Source organism: Megalobrama amblycephala, linkage group LG12 (genome assembly GCF_018812025.1).
Source record: "Megalobrama amblycephala isolate DHTTF-2021 linkage group LG12, ASM1881202v1, whole genome shotgun sequence".
NCBI classification, from domain to species: Eukaryota; Metazoa; Chordata; class Actinopteri; order Cypriniformes; family Xenocyprididae; genus Megalobrama; species Megalobrama amblycephala.
Window position 1 is genome coordinate 7511822 of NC_063055.1, and position 22447 is coordinate 7534268.

The 22447-nt window shown below is 35.0% G+C and overlaps 1 protein-coding gene across 1 annotated transcript; it reads left to right on the forward strand.

Moving 5' to 3' along the window:
- Positions 1 to 1150: 1150 nt before the first annotated feature.
- On the forward strand, positions 1151 to 18694 carry mapk13 (mitogen-activated protein kinase 13). Its single transcript, XM_048209592.1, has 12 exons — positions 1151 to 1535; positions 6441 to 6570; positions 6980 to 7038; positions 7253 to 7358; positions 8577 to 8606; positions 10276 to 10323; positions 10411 to 10525; positions 12291 to 12362; positions 14248 to 14327; positions 14587 to 14665; positions 17963 to 18136; positions 18232 to 18694. The coding sequence occupies exons 1-12, from the start codon at positions 1423 to 1425 to the stop codon at positions 18309 to 18311; spliced, it is 1086 nt and encodes a 361-aa protein (XP_048065549.1). The 5' UTR covers positions 1151 to 1422; the 3' UTR covers positions 18312 to 18694.
- The last annotated feature ends 3753 nt before the right edge of the window (positions 18695 to 22447 follow it).

Below are 22447 nucleotides of genomic sequence, written 5' to 3' on the forward strand. Positions count from 1 at the left end.
TTATTTATTTATTTTTACTTTTTTCAGGATTCATTGATGAATAAAAGTTTAAAAAGAACAGCATTTATTCAAAATATAAATCTTTTCTAACAATATAAATCTTTACTATCACTTTTTATCAGTTTAACACTTCCTTGCTGGAAAAAAGTATTAATTTCTTTCAAAAAAAAAAGAAAGAAAAAAAATTACTGACCCCAAATTTTTGAATGGTAGTGTATATTGTCACAACATTTCTATTTTAAATAAATGCTGATATTTTTTTAACTTTTTATTCATCAAAGAATCCTGAAAAAGTTATAAAATAATATTAAGCAGCACAACTGTTTACAACATTGATAATAAACCAGCATATTAGAATGATTTCTGAAGGATCATGTGACACTGAAGACTGGATTTAATGATGCTGAAAATAAATAGAAATAAATTACATTTTAAAGTATATTAAAATAGAAAACCATAATTTTAAATTGTAATAATATTTCACAATATGATTGTTTTTTTTTCTGAATTTATTATGAAATAAATGCAGCCTTAATGAGCATAAGAGACTTTGTTCAAAAACATTAAAAATAGTAATGTTTCCAAACTTTTGACTGGTAGTGTATATATAGGCCTAGCATATATTTTGTTTTTACCTTTTTATTTTCCTAATTTTTAAAAGTTTTTGCTGAATTTCTCTATTACTTTTTTGTTTCCCCTCAAATACATTTATAAAAATGGACAACATACTTTTTATAAGAGTCTAAAAATCATACTTTTAATTAATTACGGTTTGATTATTGTTTTTCGGTTTGATTATTATTGTTTTATTACAAAGAATTATTTCAAAGATTCTTTCAGAGAACAAGATAGATACTTCAACAGAGTTTATATGATTATATGATTGATCATCAACGTCATTCATCGAAAATTTGAGGATCACAAATATCATTTATTTTAAGATTTATTTATTTGTAAGAATTAGCGAATGTTGAACCCATCCCTTTCTTTTTTTTTATTATATTATTTTTTTTAATTATTATTTTTTTCATTCAAAGTTAATTAGCTAACATGTTGTGTTAACTGAACTGAAGAATAACCCAGATATGTGTTTACATGAAGATGAGCAGCAGTGTGTCAATCAAAGCGGCTGTTGCTTGAATCGAAAGTGGGCGTGTGCGGGGGATCATGACGTCAGCGTCAGACAGATCTCAGCGCGTTCGATTACAGCAACCTTTTCAAAGTTTCAATGGCTCGTGATTTAAAACGTCGATTCCGCGGCCAATCCGCACTACATAGAACCAGATAGACGTCCGTTCTATTTTGGCGTGAATTAGAATCGTTCCTACGCAGTGACCTTTTGGTGCTCGAATGCAGAATATCGCGTAGGAGTCGCTGTGCGCGGTGAACGTTTGATTTCTGCCTGTTTTCCTTCACAGCTAAATGGAGTCACGGGTGGAATTCAGTCGACAGGAGATCAACAGTACGGTATGGGAAGTTCCGGAAAAGTACATTTGCTTGAAGCAGATCGGAACTGGAGCGTATGGCAGCGTGTGGTGAGTTCCTTACAGACAGGTAGACGCTCATGAGCTGCATCTCAACAGGTTCCCACAAGAAGCAGGAGGACGCTGTGTGGCAAGCCGTATTAGCATTCATTGCTTTCAACTAACTATTGTTGTGTTCGTATTTTTTGTGACTAGTATTAATTCCGATGGTCTTTAGTACTTTTTACTAGTCACTATCCCAATACTTAAGTATTTCATACGTAATGTTTAGTTACTCATTACTAAATACTTAAATAATAAGTACTAGTTACTATCTTAGTTCATCTTTGTTTACATTAGTTTACAAAACTGCAAATGTTCAATGTTAATTCATGTTAACTCAAGTCCATTCAATAATATTAAAAACATAGAAAGCATGCAAATCCAAAAATATCTGAAACTGTTGACCAAAAAAAAAAAAAAAAAAAAAAAATGTTGTGGGAGCAGCAGCATGCTAACTTTGTTTTTTATTATTAACAAATAGCTTAACAACATTGTTCAAGTGAACTGTTACTAATGTGTTAACAAATGGAAACTCATTGTAAAGTGTTACCTTTAATTGCTTAATTGCGTAACAATGGAATAGTTACTTGTAATAAGTACTAGTGGCATCCTTAATAGATGCTAGTCACTATTGGATTAACATCAGGGCTTTTCACATATGAAATGGTTAACCCTGGGTCATTTGAAATGGTGAACCCTGGGTCATTCTAAACCCTGGGTAAGTGGAATCCTGGTTTATCTTACTTCATGTTTCACACTGCTCATAATTTACCCGGAGTTATCGATTAATCCTGGGTATTCATAATCTGAAGTTTCACATTGTACATTCCTAAACTCTGGGTTAATGTTCTTATTTGCATATTTGCGATGTCAGTGTCATTGATTGGATAAATGCAGCACGCGACCTGTTTACATAAAAGCTCTAGCATTACGCAAATCCTCTTATTGCTCACTGTACTATCGAGTTTACTGAATGGATATTTTAAGACTATAAATGTAAGAATGAAACAGTCTCTTCTTCACTCAAATTGTCGCATTTTCTCTCAGTATTTGACATTTTTATTCTCAAATGCTGAATTTATTGTTTATATACAATGCGCAGTGTTTCCATGACTGTCCAAAGCAGGCAAATATGAGTATGCGATTGGTTGTCTGTTGCTAAGCGTCCAGCTGTAACATTCTAACACTGCATTGTTTTATACTGTACAAGTTTCAAAAGTGGTACTAACCCTGCTTCGAAGCAGGGTTTCATAACCCCAGGTAAAAAGCGGTGCTAGCTAACCCCACTTCTAAATTACAAGTATTGAACATTCTTTTACCCGGGGTTTAAATTGGTGTTTAGAACAACGATAACCCAGGGTTAAAGGGTTAGTTAACCCAAAAATGAAAATTATGGAATTAATTATTCACTCTCGTGTCGTTCCACACCATTAAGACCTTTGTTCATCTTCAGAACACAAATTAAGATATTTTTGATAAAATCCTATGGCTCAGTGAGTCCTGCATTGCCAGCAAAAACACTCCCTTTTTCAATGCCCAGAAGGCTACTAAAGCCCTATTCGGACGGGATTAGTTTTACATGGGGAGGTGGGGGTAAAGTAACCAGAGCTTCTCAGTGATTTTAGTCCCGTCCGAATGTGCCATCTCGGTAATCATTACGGACAATGTCAGTAAAGATTACGGCGACTTTTACCTTCTGTAAAAAGGTCCGTAAAAATTACCTCAGGTAATACTAATCCAGTTAGAATAGACCCGCTGTAAATATGTACAGTAAAATTCCGTCATTTCCTGTTTAAAAGTAGTTTTCTGCGTATTTTTTAAGCATGGAAGCACTTGAAGAAACATTCATTTGTGTTGTAGGTGGCGGGACAAGTCTGTGGCAAACCTCAAGTATTTTCTACATACCATTCAAAGCAAAAAGAAGATCGAAGCACTTGTCAAAGGCACAAAACTAATTTTATCTTTAGCTAAGTGCCTATTACCATCATAATCCAATCATAATTTAATTAATAAATCGGACCTAACTGTTATTTATAGTTTATATATTTAGATTATATGTGTTTTCGCACATTGTATCAGGAAGCAACGTATACCCACATGACGACAGGGATATGACGGCAGTGCGTAAATCGAGTTACCCCTCCCACTTCTGCTAGTTTTACTGAGATGTCTTGTCCCGTGCGAATTGGCCAATTAATATTACAGACATTATGAGGTAAAATTACTTTACTCCACCTCCCCACGTAAAACTAATCCCGTCCGAATAGGGCTTAAAACATATTTAAAACAGTTCATGTGTACAGTGGTTCACCCTTTATATTATAAAGCGACTAGAATACTTTTTGTGCGGCAAAAATAACGACTTTATTCAATAATATCTAGTGATGGGCAATTTCAAAACACTGCTTCATGAAGCTTCGAAGCTTAATGAATCATTTGTTTCGATTCAGTGCATATCAAACTGCCAGAGTCACATTAACTATTTAAGTTTTAAAACACTTATGACATAACGAAACCTCATTTACTGAAATCATGTGATTTTGGCGCTCTGAACAACTGATTCGAAACAAAAGATTCGTAAAGCGTCGAAGCTTCATGAAGCAGTGTTTTGAAATCGCCCATCACTAGATATTGTTGAATAAAGTCGTTATTTTGGGTTTTTTTGGCGCAATAAAAAGTATTCTCGTCGCTTTATAATATTAAGGTTGAACCACTGTAGTCACATGAACTGTTTTAAATATGTTTTAGTAGCTTTCTGGGAATTGAAAAAGGGAGTTCTATTGCTGGCGATGCAGGCCTCACTGAGCCATCGGATTTTCTCAAAAATATCTTAATTTGTGTTCCGAAGATGAACGAATGTCTTACGGGTGTAATGACTGAATTTTCATTTTTGGGTGAATTAACCCTTTAAGCGCAGTGTGAAAAGCCCTGAACTAATATCTTGTGAATAATCACTTAGGGATTTATTCATTCTAATCCTGGTACTGTAATGTTGTGCAGAACTTCCTTCCTATAGCCTGGTTATAGCTTAAATCTTAATTGATCAACTTAAAAAATATTATGTGGAGTACACATCTATGGGGCAGTCTGAAGGCCTGTACACACTGGGACGAATATTGCACACGTTTATCGCCAGCGTTTTTCGAGGCGTTTTTTGTGTTCACACCCAAGCGATTTTCACTGACGATGCGCAGAGTGTTTGAGCTGTTTGAGACGCAGGGATAGTTTGTATGGGTCTTCCTCGCCTACTTACTTTCTCTTCGTCGTCTTATGTGCTCGGCAAGACCGTTTTGTGCTTGAGCGCCACCAAGTCGTGTTTTACTGTAACTTCAGCATGTCCAGGCACGTGAACAAAAACACACATTTCATTGGTCGGCCAGTTTTTAACGCGGCGCGTCAAACCAAAAAAATGAACCCGAGGCGTTTTTAAAAAAATGACGCTTTTACGCCTCGCGTTTTTCGCGTCGGTGTGCATACTCACATTGGCGTCCGTTGTTTAGTCGCGAGGCGTTAAACGTCGGCGAAAATCGCGCGCGATATTCGTCCCGGTGTGAACAGGCCTTGATAGTATCAAACTTTGAGCTGATACGATAACCAATAAAAATGTAGGGTAGCACTTTATTTTACAGTTATGTTCTCCATGTACATACAATGTATTATTACAGTAATTACAATAACTGGGTAATAACTAGGTACTAACCCTGAACCTACCCCTAAACCTAACCTTAAAGGTGCCCTCGAATGAAAAATTGAATTTATCTTGGCATAGTTAAATAACAAGAGTTCAGTACATGGAAATGACATACAGTGAGTCTCAAACTCCATTGTTTCCTCCTTCTTATATAAATCTCATTTGTTTAAAAGACCTCCGAAGAACAGGCGAATCGTGCATTCGTCATGCATGCCGCATGCATGACGAACACTTTGTAAAGATCCATTTTGAGAGTTATATTAGCTGTGTAAACTTTGTTAAGGCACTGTTCAAGGAAAGCGCGAGCTCTGAGGGCGGAGAGCACGGGATTTAAAGGGGCCGCAGCATAAAATCGGCGTGTTTATAATGATGTCCCAAAATAGGCAGTTAAAAAAATTAATAAAAAAAAAATCTATGGGGTATTTTAAGCTGAAACTTCACAGACACATTCAGGGGACACCTTAGACTTATATTACATCTTTTAAAAACATAATCTAGGGCACCTTTAAATCCTGTATTTACCTTATATTACCCAGTATTTTCTTCGGTAAGTGTACACGTACTGTAAAGTAAAGTGCAACCAAATTCAGTTATGAATGATAACTGATATGTTAGAAATCTGATATGATAGAAAAGCCTGTTTTTCATACTAAGTGAAATCACATGCGTTAAGTGGAAGCCTGGTCACAGCTGTCAAATGTACTGTGCAGTTGAAAAGATTAATCAAACACTGCTAACGATAGTTAGATATTTTCAACATCCAGTAAAGGCCAAATCATACTGACTTTGCTACTTATGTCACCAATATATCATGCATTGCTAATTTTGCAGGCTTTTTGCAATGGACGTTTATGATCAACTGTGCTACTGTATTGTGTATTTACTATGGCAGTCACATTAATGCTAAAATTAGTCATGATATGATCTATCCCAGCAGCATTGACATTTCCTGTTGAGGGTTTGATGCCACAAAACCTTCACAACAGCTCTAAGATCAAACACTGGTAAAAGTGGGGGACTGTGAAACCCACATGCTCTGACAACTTAGTCAGTTTGCAAGAAAGCAATGTGTGTGGATAGTATCACAAAACATTTTTGTGTATTTTCTTATTTGAATATTGCACTTTCTGTATCAGTTCCTGAATCTGTTACAGTTGCTTCTTGAATCTTTAACCTCAGTTCATAATGTTTGGGTATGATAGTGATTGTTCTCCTTATCTTAGTTCGTCCATCAACAATAAAACCAAAGAAAAGGTGGCCATCAAGAAGCTGCACCGGCCCTTTCAGTCGGAGATCTTTGCAAAGAGAGCCTATCGTGAACTGAGGCTACTCAAGCATATGAAACATGAAAATGTAAGTGTCATCTGTGCCTGACATGCCTCGAGGTCAGATTTTGTTGCTTACATTGTTAGTGCTAGTTTCCAGCACAACCAGAAATTAGAGTGGCTTTTGCAAGGCACAAAGGGCTTGTATCACACCATACTCATTGTTTTCATTCAGAATGGTACGAGTATCAAATGTTTAGCTTAGTGGACTGAGTGTGTGTGGACTGAGCGGATACTTGTGGCGCCTGGAGACATGATGATGATTGATTGCAGTGTCATAAACTGTGTCTTATATAACTATCTAAAAGATACACAGAACACTCAAACCCAGGCAGCCTTATTCAGTCAGTCTGTCCATCTAATACCATTATAATATCTTGAAAAGACTGTGACTCACTTCTTGCCTTTTTGCTGTGTTTTTTGCTGTCCAACCCAAGGTAATAGGCTTGCTAGACGTCTTCACTCCTGCCTCCAGACTGGATGACTTCCAAGACTTGTAAGTCTTGTGTGTGTGAAATCTATCTGATAGCCATATGTCCCGAGACATATTTAAAGAAGTAGTTCAGCCAAAAATGAGAATTCTGTCTTTATTTACTTAACCTTTATCTCTTTTTATTAAAACTACAGTTAATAGTGACTTTAATTTTAGTCTGATGTAAAAGAACTGTTCCTTAATAGAGAGAGAAATAAGCAATTCATTTTTGTTTTAGCTATCTGGTGATGCCGTACATGTACACGGATCTCTCTAAAGTCAAGGGCATCCTTACAGAAGACCGTATCCAGTTCCTGGTCTATCAGATGCTGTGCGGACTAAAGGTCAAACCAAAACATCTCACAAAGAGAGGCCAAATTTTCCTAACCAGGCATGATGCAACAAGTTTCCAATAGTTTCTTTCCTCATGGAAAATAAATGCTGTGTGATGCAACACAGCCAATAAGAACAGAATTGTAATTGACTGAGAATGTTCATGTTAGTTTACTGTTTATACACTTCCGTTCAAAAGTTTGGGGCCAGTAAGTTTTTTTTTTAAAGAAATTGATACTTTTATTCAGCATTAATGCATTAAATTGATCAAAAGATACAGTAAAGACATTTATAATGTTACAAAATATTTCTGTTTTAAATAAAAATGTATCATGGCTTCCACAAAAATATTAAGCAGCAGAACTGTTTTTAGCATTGACAATACTATGAAATGTTTATTAAGCACAAAATCAGCTAGTTAGAATGATTTCTGATGGATCATGTGACTGCAGTGGCTGCTGATTCAGCTTTTCCATCACAAGAATGAACTGAAAATATATTGAAATATTTCACAATATTACTAATTGTACTGTATTTTTGATCAAATACATTCAGCCTGGGTGAGAATAAGAGGCTTCTAAAAACTTTTTTAAAAATCTTACCGACCCCAAACATGTTTGTGGACTTACTGTGCATGACTTATCACTGCACTTTACTCAAAAAAAATGGAAGTAAAATGCGTTGCGAATGCAGTTTCCTGTTGACTTTATGTTGGTAAACGTCTCACAATACTGAAGTAACTGAATATTTGAGAAAAATGACCAAATACTTGGCATTGTAAATCACATCAGGCATTCACTAGGTCAGAACAGAAACACGTCCACCTGCAAACCCTTTAATTAATGCAAAGCAGTAGTGCTGCAAGAAACAAGACATGCACTTAAAACCAAAGCATACACCAGTTTTCACGTTAATGTTCAGCATATGCGTACAATCGAATGCAAACTTTCAAAGTATACTTAATTTGATAGTGTGCGTGAACAAAATGTACATTGCATGCCTGGTTAGAAAATTTGTTCTGCATGCGCTCAGTGAATTTTATGTATGTGTAAAAACAGAAATATACTTTAGGCTTAGGATTATTGCCAGTAGGAATGTTAATAAAATCTTTCAGATCAATCCTATTAGTGTAATCAAATACTAAAACATAACACTGTGAAGAATCTCATAATACTGATTTGTGGTATTTCTTTTTTCTCTCTGTCCCTCTGTTTCTCTTCACTCCACAGTACATTCATGGCGCTGGCATCATTCACAGAGTAAGTGAGACTGGCAGTGAATAAACAGCATCTGTTCATAATTATCATTTCCACACAGAGCTGAATTAAAGACACATGGCATCTCTTGGGATCGTTGTAGCTCTTCGCCGGGAGATGCAAATGTGATCCGTGAGGGAGATTTCATCTCCATGAATTACATTTACTTGCAGCTAATTCGCTAATATGTATTGATCAGTGGACTATCAACAGCCATTAACTACACTTCCTCTCCTCTGAGAAAATCCCTCTCAGTTTAAGAGTAATAAATATATTTGTAACTTATATTTATTAATGTATTTATTAATAACTACTTTACAACAGCTTCAGACATTTAGATTTAATCCAATTAGATTTAAAAGAATGTATTGCTGTTTTGAGTTCTTGTTTTTTTACTCATTACATAACATATGCCCTACTTTTCAAATGTTTGGGGTCAGTAAGATTTTTAAATGTTTTTGAAAGTCTCTTTTGCTCACCAAAGCTGCGAGGTATTTGATTACAAATACAGTAAAAACAGTAATATTTTGAACAGTGCTGGGTAGTAACTGATTTTAATGTAATCTGTATTACATAATCAGATTCCAATATATATATATTTGTAATTAGATTGCATTACATTTTTAAGTACTCATAATCAGATTAGTTACATTTTTATTGATTACATGATTACTTAATATTCACAAAATGGCAGTTATTCATAATTTACTGATTCTCACTAATTCTTTTTTTTATCTTTTAAATCATCCTTTCTAAAACAGCCTATTGCTTATGTATGTTTAGAAAGTCTACCAGTTTTGTGGAATTACACCAGTCAGAGGCCACACAGCATAACAAACAAAATATTTAATCTTTTTTGGATTTTATTTTGGTTGTTTTAAATGTTACATTTTTGGTTTAATTAATTATTATCTTTTCATAAACTTACAAACCCCCTGCAGTTCCTTCACAAACTCCAGTTTGGGAAACCCTGATGTAATGTAATGTTTAATTCCCTTCATTTTGTTGATGACAAATTTTCAAGTTTTTTTTTTCTCTTTGTTTTTTATATCACTATAATAGAAGATTATCCTATTCAAATCTATGTAATAAACAAGTTACGACTAAAAGTAAGGTCAAAGTAATCAGTAATTAAAAAGTAGCAGATTATATTACCTATATTACCTGTAATAGATACACATATTATATATATATATATATATATATATATATATATATATATATATATATATATATATATATATATATACTGTAGATTGATAGATAGATAGATAGATAGATAGATAGACAGACAGACACACATGTGCTTTTCTTTTGACAGTCTAACAGTATGTTTTAAGTAGTAGATGCACAAACCTTATTGCCAGATTGAAATGTCCTTTCTGAAGTGTGCTTTATTGTTTCTCTAATTCTATTCCTATCAGTGAGTTCAAGGCTTTTTGCTTTGGGTTTCCTATCGTGCACTGTCCTATGAGGTAATGCCAGTGGTTTCCTGTTTAGTGAGGCCGTGCCTGTACACGCTCAGAACTGTTTGAAGCAACCCAGCTCACTTTGAATGTGAAAAATAGAATGGAATTCAGATTAAAGATTTGCTAAGAAACCCACTAAGATCTTGTGTAATCGTTCAAGAACAATGTCTTTGTAGCAAGATTAACACCTTCATGCATTGCAGGACCTCAAACCAGGAAACCTGGCTGTGAACCAAGACTGTGAGCTGAAGGTCTGTGCCACCATTCTTTCACCATAAAAGAGGAAAGTGTAAACCCCAGACAGTTGACAGTAACACACTCCTTTGCTCTGACTGCAGATATTGGATTTCGGCCTGGCGCGTCACGCAGAAGCAGAGATGACAGGTTATGTTGTGACGCGGTGGTACCGGGCCCCTGAGGTCATTCTAAACTGGATGCACTACACGCAGACAGGCAAGATGTTTGTCATTCATTAAGATGTACATTCCTATTCAAATTATTAACAAGAGCTACTCAAGAGGTGAGAGGTGTTTCAGATTAGACAAAACATTTGTTCATAAATATGAGGTAAATAATTATTCATTCAGTCATCTGTTATAGTCCAGTTAGTTCTTGAAATCTGTCCGATAGCACCTCTATTGGTCTGTATGAGCATTTACTGTATAACACCGCATTAGAATTCATAGGTATACAGTAGTGGCCAGAAGTGATGTCAAGCCTAGGCGAATTGATATCTACATCCTTTATTCCAATATTATTACAAATTTGTTAAAGAATTTGTAAGCATATTGCAAAGTTGAGCTTTTTGTTCTTCCCTCATATTTAAATTATTTAAAAAATATAAAATAATTTTTCATAATTTGATGGTTTAATCGAACTTGTGGGATTAAAATATCTCCTCTGGCTATCACTTTTGGCGACTACTGTAGTAACACAGAACTGTTTGGATAGACATGCAATATCAACGTATGGCCATCTTCCAATCAAATGCATACAGTTTATTTCTAACAAATTTACATACGCAAATCTTTACCAATCCTCTTAAAGGGATAGTTGACCCAAAAATGAAAATTATCCCATGATTTACTCACCCTCAAACCATCTTAGGTGTATATGACTATCTTTTTTCAGACGAACACAATCTGAGAAATATTTAAAAATGTCCTGGCTCTTCCAAGCTATATAATGATAGTGAATGGGGTCAATATTTTGAAGCCCAAATAAATGTATCTCTCCATCATAAAAGTAATCCATACGGCTCCAGGGGGTTAATAAGGGCCTTCTGAAGTGAAGTGATGTGTTTTTGTAAGAAAAATATCCATACTTAAAACTTTATAAACTAAAATAACTAGCTTCCGGCAGACAACGGTATACATACTGCACAAGTCAACTTGCGCCACAAGAGTAACCCCTGATGCGATGTATGACACAGATTGTAGGTGTAAGCGATGTTTACATGTTTTGTTTTGCTCTATCCATCGCTTCACTTCAGAAGGCCTTTATTAACCCCCCTGGAGCTGTATGGATTATTTTTATGATGGATGGATGCATTTTTTTGGGCTTCAAAATCTGGCCCCCCTTCACTACCATTATAAAGCTTGGAAGAGCAAGGATATTTTTAAATATATCCCTGATTGTGTTCGTCTGAAAAATAGTCATATACACCTAGGATGGCTTTAGGGTGAGTAAATCATGCTATAATTTTCATTTTTGGGGGAACTATTCCTTTAAGGTTCATGGAGTATTGAATTGATTGACTCACTTTTTTCTTGTATTTACAATAATGATATAAATTAAAATGCCATTAAATGTATTTAACGCATGTTAATGAATTGTAATTAATGAAAAAAGTCAAATGCTGTGCATTTGCTGGTTGTGGGATTGTTGTCTAAGTACTGAACTGTGGCAGTACTACACTTATATGTGCTCTTATGTTGTGATTGACAGAACTGTATAAACAAGCTCTTCCTAACCGTTCGTTTAGAACTCCATATATCACTATTCCATATGAATGATAATGAGATAACATTAATATTTACTGTGCTAAATAATGATAACACTTAAATGTAGATATCAGTCTTTAATTGCAAGTTAGTCTGAATGTGCTCTGATTTTTTTATTACTAAGATCAATACTACTATTCCTTTTCAAAGAATGGTAGTTGTAGTGATTATTATAGTTCAATATTTGTGATTGTTGCCTTTTTCCTCCTTTCTAGTGGACATCTGGTCTGTTGGGTGCATCATGGGTGAAATGTTCAATGGAAAAACACTCTTTAAAGGAAAAGACTGTATCCTTCAGCATTCAATTTGCCTAATTTATTTCCAGTTTTTACTAAATGGCCACATTCTGAGGGCTGTATTAAAAATATTTTTAGAATGTTCTTTCACAAGATGTAATATAAGTCTAATGCTGCGTTCACACCGAACGCATCTGGGGCGTCTGATTTACATGTTAATTCAATGTAAACACGCGTCTAGACGTCCTGCGGCGCGAATCGGCCGTTGATGCGCGAATTGAGCATTCATGCATTCAACGCGCGAATTGAGCGTCTGACGCCCTAGACGCCCGAGTTGAAAAATCTGAACTTTGGCGAAAATTCGCGGTGCGTTACCAATCAGAGACTCTGCTTTGGTAGTAACGTGTTTATGACGTGATAAGCGGTGGAGACCAGAACAAAGATAATAGTCGCTGTGTGTGGCCACCCTGAGCTCTATGATGTGTCATCATATTTTTATCGGGACAGGAATAAAAAGGACCTTGCCTGGAAGAGGATAAGCAAAGAAATCGGACAATCTGGATAGTTGTAAAATGCTTTGCATGATTTTAGCCGTTGATACTAACCCACCTGCTAGCTAGCAAAAGCCGGCCGGCATAACTGAGTTAAATTGCAGCTACTGGTTTCCAACTGACGAGATGATGTGTTTATTCAGAGGATCTGTGCAGAAAGAGATGGAAGCCCCTCCCATGACACGAATTCGCGTCTGAACACACTTTGTTTAGACACGCGAATAGAGCGAATTTGACGCGCGTCTGAAGATTCTGACTTCAAAATGTTCAAGCGTCCAACTAGACGCGTCTGACGTGAATTTCACGCCTCAGACGCGTTCGGTGTGAATGCAGCATAAGGTGTCCCCTGAATGTGTCTGTGAAGTTTCAGCTCAAAATACCCCATAGATTTTTTTTTTAATTATTTTTTTTAACTGCTATTTTGAGGCATCATTAACTATGCACCAATTCAGGCTGCGGCCCCTTTAAATCTCGCACTCCCTGCCCCCCCGAGCTCTTGACTATAAAACAGAAATATAGCTCGACTATAAAAATGAAAATAACGACGGCTCTTGTCTCCGTGAATACAGTAAGAAACGATGGTAACTTTAACCACATTTAACAGTACATTAGCAACATGCTAACGAAACATTTAGAAAGACAATTTACAAATATTGTCTTATATCAAATATATCATGGATCATGTCAGTTATTATCGCTCCATCTGTCATTTTGTGCTATTGTTCTTGCTTGCTTACCTAGTCTGATGATTCAGCTGTGCACAGATCCAGACGTTAATACTGGCTGCCCTTGTCTAATGCCTTGAACATGAGCTGGCATATGCAAATATTGCGTAACAATCGGTGTTATGTTGAGATTCGCCTGTTTTTCGGAGGTCTTTTAAACAAATGAGATTTACATAAGAAGGAGGAAGCAATGGAGTTTGAAATTCAGTGTATGTCTTTTCCATGTACTGAACTCTTGTTATTCAACTATGCCAAGATAAATTCAATTTTTGATTCTAGGACACCTTTAATACTTCTTTAAAGGGATAGTTCTGACATTATTTACTCATTATGTCCTTCCAAACATATATGTTTGTTTGTTTTGTTTTTATATAAAATATAATCATTATGTAGCTCTTCAAATATTCTACTTTTGAAAAAATAATAGCATACCGGTTTGGAAAGACATAAGGGTTTGGAAATAATTTTCTTTTCTTTTTTTGGGTGAACTATCTTTTTAACATTCTGTTTCTTAAATTTCACTGTCACTGATGTACAGTACTGTCATTTAGTTAATTGTGATTGCATTTAGAAATGCTGTGCCTACTTATTCCCTTTTGTCTTGCTTGTCAAGAACAGAAATAACTTGGAAATTACATGCCTTTAACTTTTGACATTCAGACATGGATCAGTTAACTCAGATAATGAAAGTAACAGGAACGCCAGGTCCAGAATTTATTGAGAAACTTGAAAGCCCAGAGGTAAGACTTTTTCAATGCAACCAAAGATAGTATCTTTAATACATGGTGTGTCTGAATCTTGATTTAAAAATTAGACTGATCTCTGATGCAACTCGGAATGAATTGTTAATGCGATGCGAAATAAGATGGCTTTGAATATTTTGGGGAAAATTTCAACTTTAATTATTAACATATTGTGTGACAGTTGCTGTAGCTACTGTGCTCAGCTGTCATCCTTGTTCTTGATCAATGTCAATATCTCTTCATTGCTGTTAAATAGGCTAAGAGCTATATAAAATCCCTGCCCCACTACCCACACAAAGATTTCTCTACATTGTTTCCCAGAGCCAGTAAAAAAGGTAAGTAATACCCCAATAAAATTACTCCTTTGTCATGTTGTCACATTTCTTGCTTAGCAAGAGACTTTTTTCAGTGTAAAACTTATGATTTAGTTTGACTGCATAGTTACTGCTTGTCAATGTGATGTGTCATTATTTCTGACAAAAATGACAAGATGCTGAGCAATTGCAACAGAGCAATTTAAGCAAGTTTATACATTTTACACCAAACTTCAGGTAGAAAATATTGCCACACATATTCTATACTATTGCACAGCAGTGGAAACTTCTAGATTAGTTTTAATTCTAGTTTTAATTAGAATTGAATAGGTATCCCCAGTCAGCCTAGCATTTTAATTACATTGTTAGTTTTCTGTAACAAGCTTTGTTAGCTTTGCAGTTATTTAAAGATTTGGTATCACCTTACAATAAAGGTTCAATTAGTTAACATTAGTTGGTTAATGCATTGGACATTATGAACTAATGATGAACAGCATTTAATAATCTATTATAATGTTAATTTCTACCTATACTAATACATTTTTAATATTTAAAGCTGTACAAATTATTGCATTATGAACAAACATGAATTAACAATGAACAATAGTATATTTATAAATTAACATTAACCTAGACTAATAAATGCTGTAAAAAAAACCTTGCGTTAACTATTTGAACCTTATTGTAAAGTGTTAACCAGGAAATTTCTAGAATTGCAATTCTACTCGAATATGGAAATGTAATTCCTGCAACTGGAGAAATATTCTAAAACACTTCAAATAAATATACAAACCTGATTCCAAAAAAGTTGGGACACTGTACAAATTGTGAATAATAAAGGAATGCAATAATTTACAAATCTCATAAACTTATATTTTATTCACAATAGAATATAGATAACATATCAAATGTTGAAAGTGAGACATTTTGAAATATCATGCCAAATATTGGCTCAATTTGGATTTCATGAGAGCTACACATTCCAAAAAAGTTGGGACAGGTAGCAATAAGAGGCCGGAAAAGTTAAATGTACATATATGGAACAGCTGGAGGACCAATTTGCAACTTATTAGGTCAATTGGCAACATGATTGGGTATAAAAAGAGCCTCTCAGAATGGAAGTGTCTCTCAGAAGTCAAGATGGGCAGAGGATCACCAATTCCCCCAATGCTGCGGCGAAAAATAGTGGAGCAGTGTCAGAAAGGAATTTCTCAGAGAAAAATTGCAAAGAATTTGAAGTTATCATCATCTACAGTGCATAATATCATCCAAAGATTCAGAGAATCTGGAACAATCTCTGTGCGTAAGGGTCAAGGCCGGAAAACCATACTGGATGCCCGTGATCTTCGGGCCCTTAGACGGCACTGCATCACATATAGGAATGCTACTGTAATGGAAATCACAACATGGGCTCAGGAATACTTCCAGAAAACATGGTCGGTGAACACAATCCACCGTACCATTCGCCGTTGCCGGCTAAAACTCTATAGGTCAAAAAAGAAGCCATATTTAAACATGATCCAGAAGCGCAGCCATTTTCTCTGGGCCAAGGCTCATTTAAAATGAACTGTGGCAAAGTGGAAAACTGTTCTGTGGTCAGACGAATCAAAATTTGAAGTTCTTTTTGGAAAACTGGGACACCATGTCATCTAGACTAAAGAGGACAAGGACAACCCAAGTTGTTATCAGCACTCAGTTCAGAAACCTGCATCTCTGATGGTATGGGGTTGCATGAGCGCGTGTGGCATGGGCAGCTTACACATCTGGAAAGGCACCATCAATGCTGAAAGGTATATCCAAGTTCTAGAACAACATATGCTCCCATCCAGAAGTCGTCTCTTTCAGGGAAGACCTTGCATTTTCCAACATGACAATGCCAGACCATATACTGCATCAATTACAACATCATGGCTGCGTAGAAGAAGGATCCGGGTACTGAAATGGCCAGCCTGCAGTCCAGATCTTTCACCCATAGAAAACATTAAGACCTAAGACAGTTGAGCAACTAGAAGCCTGTATTAGACAAGAATAGGACAACATTCCTATTCCTAAACTTAAGCAACTTGTCTCCTCAGTCCCCAGACGTTTGCAGACTGTTATAAAAAAAAGAGGGGATGCCACACAGTGGTAAACATGGCCTTGTCCCAGCTTTTTTGAGATGTGTTGATGCCATGAAATTTAAAATCAACTTATTTTTCCCTTAAAATTATACATTTTCTCAGTTTAAACATTTGATATGTCATCTATGTTGTATTCTGAATAAAATATTGAAATTTGAAACTTCCACATCATTGCATTCTGTTTTTATTCACAATTTATACAGTGTCCCAACTTTTTTGGAATCGGGTTTGTATTATTTATAAGTTTTTCCACATATTTCAATAGGTAGTCACATCATGTGTTTTAAAACTTGACTCTAATTTTATACCGGCATATTCTAGTACCTTAAACCAACCTTAATCAGACCCAACAAGTCTTAATCAAGGATAAAAATGTCAAAATAACTGTAGAGTGCAACTGTTGAGTTTCAGAAGTAAAAGTCCATTTAATTTCTCCATAGGGAAAAAGATTTTTAACGATAAGTTATAAACCTTTAAAGACAGCCTTACTAGTCTTAGTATTTGCTTCTGTTGAAGCTGCCAAACTGCATTATTTCAACTCCATTTTAAAATAATCGTGTTTAACAGAAAATTACACCAGTCAGAGTCGAAACAAGCAAAACATGCCAAAAGACATCATTAGCTCCGCCCACTCTCATGAAGCACAGCAAATGACGTAATTGAGTCTTTTTACACTCTCAAAATACTTAAATATTTGAATATATATGCTTATTTTGCAAAAAACATTATTATATATATCTCCGATTCCGTTCGTCTGAAAGAAGATTATACACTTAGGATGGCTTGCGGGTGAGTAAATCATGGGATAATTTTCATTTGTGGGTGAACTATCCCTTTAAGGGTTAATAGAATATTTAATTGATTGACTGACTTTTTTCTTGTATTTACAATAATGAGATAAATTAAAATGCCATATTAAAATAATCATGTTTAAATGCAGAATTCAGAGTTATTTAAGACTTTTTTGAAATCTCTATGGGGAAAGAAATGGAAAAAATACTTCCCGAATGCCAAACGTCATTGAAAAAGTGTACGGCCACTGTTGCACTCTAATGTCAAACAATAGCTCAGCTTGCCCTGTACTAATACAGTAATGCTTACATAATAATACATGTATCAACTCTTGCTATTCTAATGCTGTCACTTTGTTTCTGACACATTGTGTCCCTAATTGCCACTGCACTGGTAACTAACCCAGCGGTAGATCTGCTTGAGAAGATGCTGGTGTTAGATGCTGATGCTCGACTCACTGCTGATGGTGCATTGGCTCACAGTTATTTCGATGGCCTGAGGGATCCAGAGGACTGGCCAGAGCCCACGTCATACGATGACAGCTACGACAATGCCACGTTGCCCTTAGAAGAGTGGAAACGTGAGCAACAGATATTACACATATTGTTATGGCTGCTGTACTTTATATTGACATAAATTGTGTATGTAAATGTAATGTGACTCTTTTTTTTACAGGTTTATCATTTAAAGAAGTGAGGAGCTTTGTTCCTTTCCCAAGAAGAGACTCAAAGAGAAGAAACACACTCACAATGTGATAGTGGGTCTGACATTAACGCTGTACTGTATTGCAATTATGCGATTTAGTCTCCGCCTCGAAACAGTTTAGAATGTTTATTCACTCCTTAAAAAGTATACGAATAGCAGTATTTTGTATTATTATGTTGTCAATAACCAACTCCTTTTGGAAAATGTGGGATATTTTCTGGGCTTCTGGTGAATGAGCATTTTATTTTTAGTCATGTCTTTCTTTTAAAGTCGTACAATAGCTTTGTGTGGGGAGCAAAACTTTCATTCTGCTAAATGTTCTTGTGCTTTCCACAAAAAAGAAAATAATTTCAAATGCTATGAGTGTGAGTAAATGATGACAGATTTTTTTTATTTTTAAGTAAACTATCCCCTAAGTACTATCAGGTTAAAATTGCTCTATAAAATGACAGCCATATACAATTTTAAATATTTTAGTGTTATGGGTCTTAAAATTCAAGTATTTCTCAGTCTGTATACCGTTTGAATGTTGGGCTTTTTTTATTTTAAAGAAATTAATACTTTTATTTAGCAATGGTGCATTACATTGATCAAAACTGACAGTAAATACATTTAAAATGTTACAAATAAATGCTGTTTTTTTTTTTTTAACATGTCTATTTATCAGAGAATCCTGAAAAAAAATGTATTACGGTTTCCACATAATTATAAGCAGCACAAATGTTTTCAACATTGATGATAATAAGAAATGAGCAGGAAATCAGCATATTAGAATGATTTCTGAAGGATCATGTGACACTGAAGACTGGAGTAATGATGCTGAAAAATCAGCTTTGCATCACAGGAATAAATTACATTTTAAAATGTATTAAATTGTAATATTTCACAATATTACTGTTTTTTGATCAAATAAATGCAGCCTTGGTGAGCATAAGAGACTTCTGTCAGTAACATTAGTTTTTTTTTTGTATATGTCTTTTTTTGTATATGTGTATGTGCTTTCAAACACTGTAACCACTGTTTCTGACTTGACTTCAGTTAAACACTTAAAGAAAGCTTTAGTATTGTAAGATTTTTACCTACTTAAAGTCAACATGAAATAAAAATCACAACCCATTTTACTTAAATAATCTGGTGTATTTCTGAGCAAAACAGGATGTGCTACTAGTAAAATCTGGCATTGCCTGATTTTCTAGTGGGATTTTTATCCAGTGGGAATTAAATGAATAGTGAAAATGGTGTAAAAGTTAAATTCCATAATCAAGACAGATGGTTAAGAGGGGGTGGGTGTACTGGTAAGTGCAATTATCGGATTTTATTGAAAGATTACCGAGACAAACATTTGGACTAACATGCACAGACTAATTATTTACATTAAGACCAACAATGTGCATTAAGAGGGTCAGTTGTAATCTCATGTTGACTTTATGGCTTGTTTTTGCACCTTCAAATCCTTTGAAAGGTGTGACAGGATGCTTAGCTTGTGGAAGTGATTGATTGGCCATGACAAATGGCACCATCAAGGTATTGAGTAGCACATTGGTGTGAGATAAAAGAAGCTGTTATAAAATAAGGAATCTTATGTAAAGACTTGTCGACTTATTTTTCTTTTCTTTTTTTTTTGCTTTAACCCTTTGATGCACAAGCTATGAAAACGCCATCTAATGCACAACATGGGTCAAAAATGACCCGTATTAATTTCCTATGTTATTTGAATCATGGCTGAGTGTTTCTTTGCTGAATCTTTGAAAGAAATTTATTTTATCATTTATTAATTCCAGGTATTCCTTAAATATCTTGTTTTTGATTTTCACAAATCATTATGTTTCTTTTTTCTTTCTTACTTTATAAACAAACAGTTTTTGTATTTTTCTACATCAATTTTTTCACACATGGGTCCAAAATGACCCATATAGAAACCTTTGCAATTTTTTTGCAAGTTGGAACATATTTACTGCAGAAAACTATTCTAAACTATTCAGCTGCTTTTGTATATTTGAAGGATGTAAGTCTTATTATATTTCATATAATATACTATATAATATATTTCATCTTTTTTAATTTTTGTCATAAATCAATGCTATTGGTCACCCTTTACGTCCGTCAGTATTCCTGAAAAGTAACAGTTTTGGACAAGGTTGCTGTCCAACAGTGAAATAATAAGTATATTGATCAACGGTTCGATGTGTATTTGAAAATATCATCTAGAGTATTAGTATGGCTGGTCCATACTAAAATGGCTGAAATGGTTGTAGTAGAGATGCTGCAGAATACGGGTCATTTTAGACCCATGTTGTGCATTAGAAGGGTAGTGATACAAAAATTGAGTTTTATTCAAAAAGAAAGAAAAAATGAAAATGAGGATTTGCTGATTGATGAATACCTGGAATACTGAATGATGAAATTAATTTCTTGCCAAGATAAAGAAAATAAAAAATTGACCCATGTTGTGCATCAAACGGTTAATGTCGTTAATTGTTTGTTGTATGTGATAATGCATGCTTTAACTCAAACGTACTTGAAATATACCTGTCTTGAATACAGAAAATGTCATTTGTCTCTCTCTCATGCAGACTGTTTGTTTGTACACGCCTGGGTTCTTGATCCTGTTTGTTGACAGAAATACTCCTGTTTCGTTGATCTAGTAATATGTAGCTCCTCTTTGCTCACTGGCCTAATATCTGCATTTCTCCAACCACTCGAGCTGTATGCATTACGGCTGACAAGTCGTGGTGAACTCTGACCATAGCATGAACTGTGTGGGAAGCACACTTGCATCTATGCACACTCAAGTGTCACAAACTTCCACCCCCCGTTATGAGTTAAATAAACACTAACGTGATGCTTTATTAATTTAGTCGTATACATGGGTTTCATGTGACGTCACTGTATTCTATCGCCGCCATATTTGGGACCGGTCACAGCTGCGCGCCCTGTTTAAGTCTATGGTGACAGCAGCTACAACTACCAGAGGAAGGCCAACGAAACGCTTTCAGAAGGTTCACAACAAATTTATAATATATCTTGGATATGTGGTGCTGTTAGCCGTTTCAACAGTCGTCAGAACTACAAATTTATTTGATCCCAAAGTAGTTAGATCGGCAGAATTATTGGCTTCATTCAGAAGGGACCACACCACTGGCAGCCAAACAGCAATGCACAACATTAATAACTGCTGGGACTGTCATTTACGTAACATTATAACGAGGACACTATTGTAATAAAATGTTGTGAATTCTCTGTGTTGTTGTTTCAGCGTGTTGTTGTGGTAAGAGCGCGTCGACTGAGTTAAACATTGATTACATAACTTGTTCAAACTTCACTTGTGCATTCGCATCATTTTGTACAGATAAAACTTATTAATTTTATTAAGTATAAATATCTGATTATTCTCATAAAGGATGTTTCGTTGAGGTAAATAACCCACAGAGCTGATGATCATCTATAGCTTCAGTGCGAGCGCTCAAAAAGTAAGACAAAACATTAATATGATTGGGACTGTCTTCTTATACATGATATTATAATCGTATATACTTGTAAAATAACGTTGTGAATTATTTGGGCTTATTTGCTGTGTTTCGGAGTTTCAATGAGGTTACTTCAAGTTCATCTGTGCGTGATTTTGTGCAAATACTAGTTGTAATATTTTTATTTTGTATTAATATCTGGATTATTTTATATAGGATGTGTTCCGTTGATTAATTAAAAAGTTGAAAGTTAATTAACTTTCAGTTTATGGGTTTTTTTATTCTCTTCAGCTTCAGCGTGCGCAGCTCAAACAGCAATGATTAAGTCATTAAAATGTTTAACGTTACTACACAGTATTATTAACTTTAATATTTCTTTTAGAAAATGAATGCATTATTTTTAATAACTAGCTCTTATATTCTAGTATTATTTTCATCAACACATAGTTTGATTAATAATAAGGATCATGAACAATAACAGATTTTTTTTTGTATACAATAACATCAATAACAGATTCATTTTGATAACAGTATTATTTGAGCTGCGCGCGCTGAATGAACACCCGTAAACTGAAGCGCTTTGCTAGAAGGTTAATTAACTCAACAGGACACATCCTATGGTAATTCATATATATTTATACAAGCTATACATAAAATTACAACTTATATTTGCACAAAATCATGCACGCATGTACTTGAACTAAGTAATGTAGTCAGCT

What these genes read in the sequence shown, in the direction of transcription:
- mapk13 (XM_048209592.1), top strand. Translation starts at nt 1,423, where the DNA reads ATGGAGTCACGGGTGGAATTCAGTCGACAGGAGATCAACAGTACGGTA. An exon ending in GGAGCGTATGGCAGCGTGTG is followed by an intron (nt 1,536 to 6,440) that starts GTGAGTTCCTTA and finishes TCCTTATCTTAG; the next exon opens with TTCGTCCATCAACAATAAAA. An exon ending in AGCATATGAAACATGAAAAT is followed by an intron (nt 6,571 to 6,979) that starts GTAAGTGTCATC and finishes GTCCAACCCAAG; the next exon opens with GTAATAGGCTTGCTAGACGT.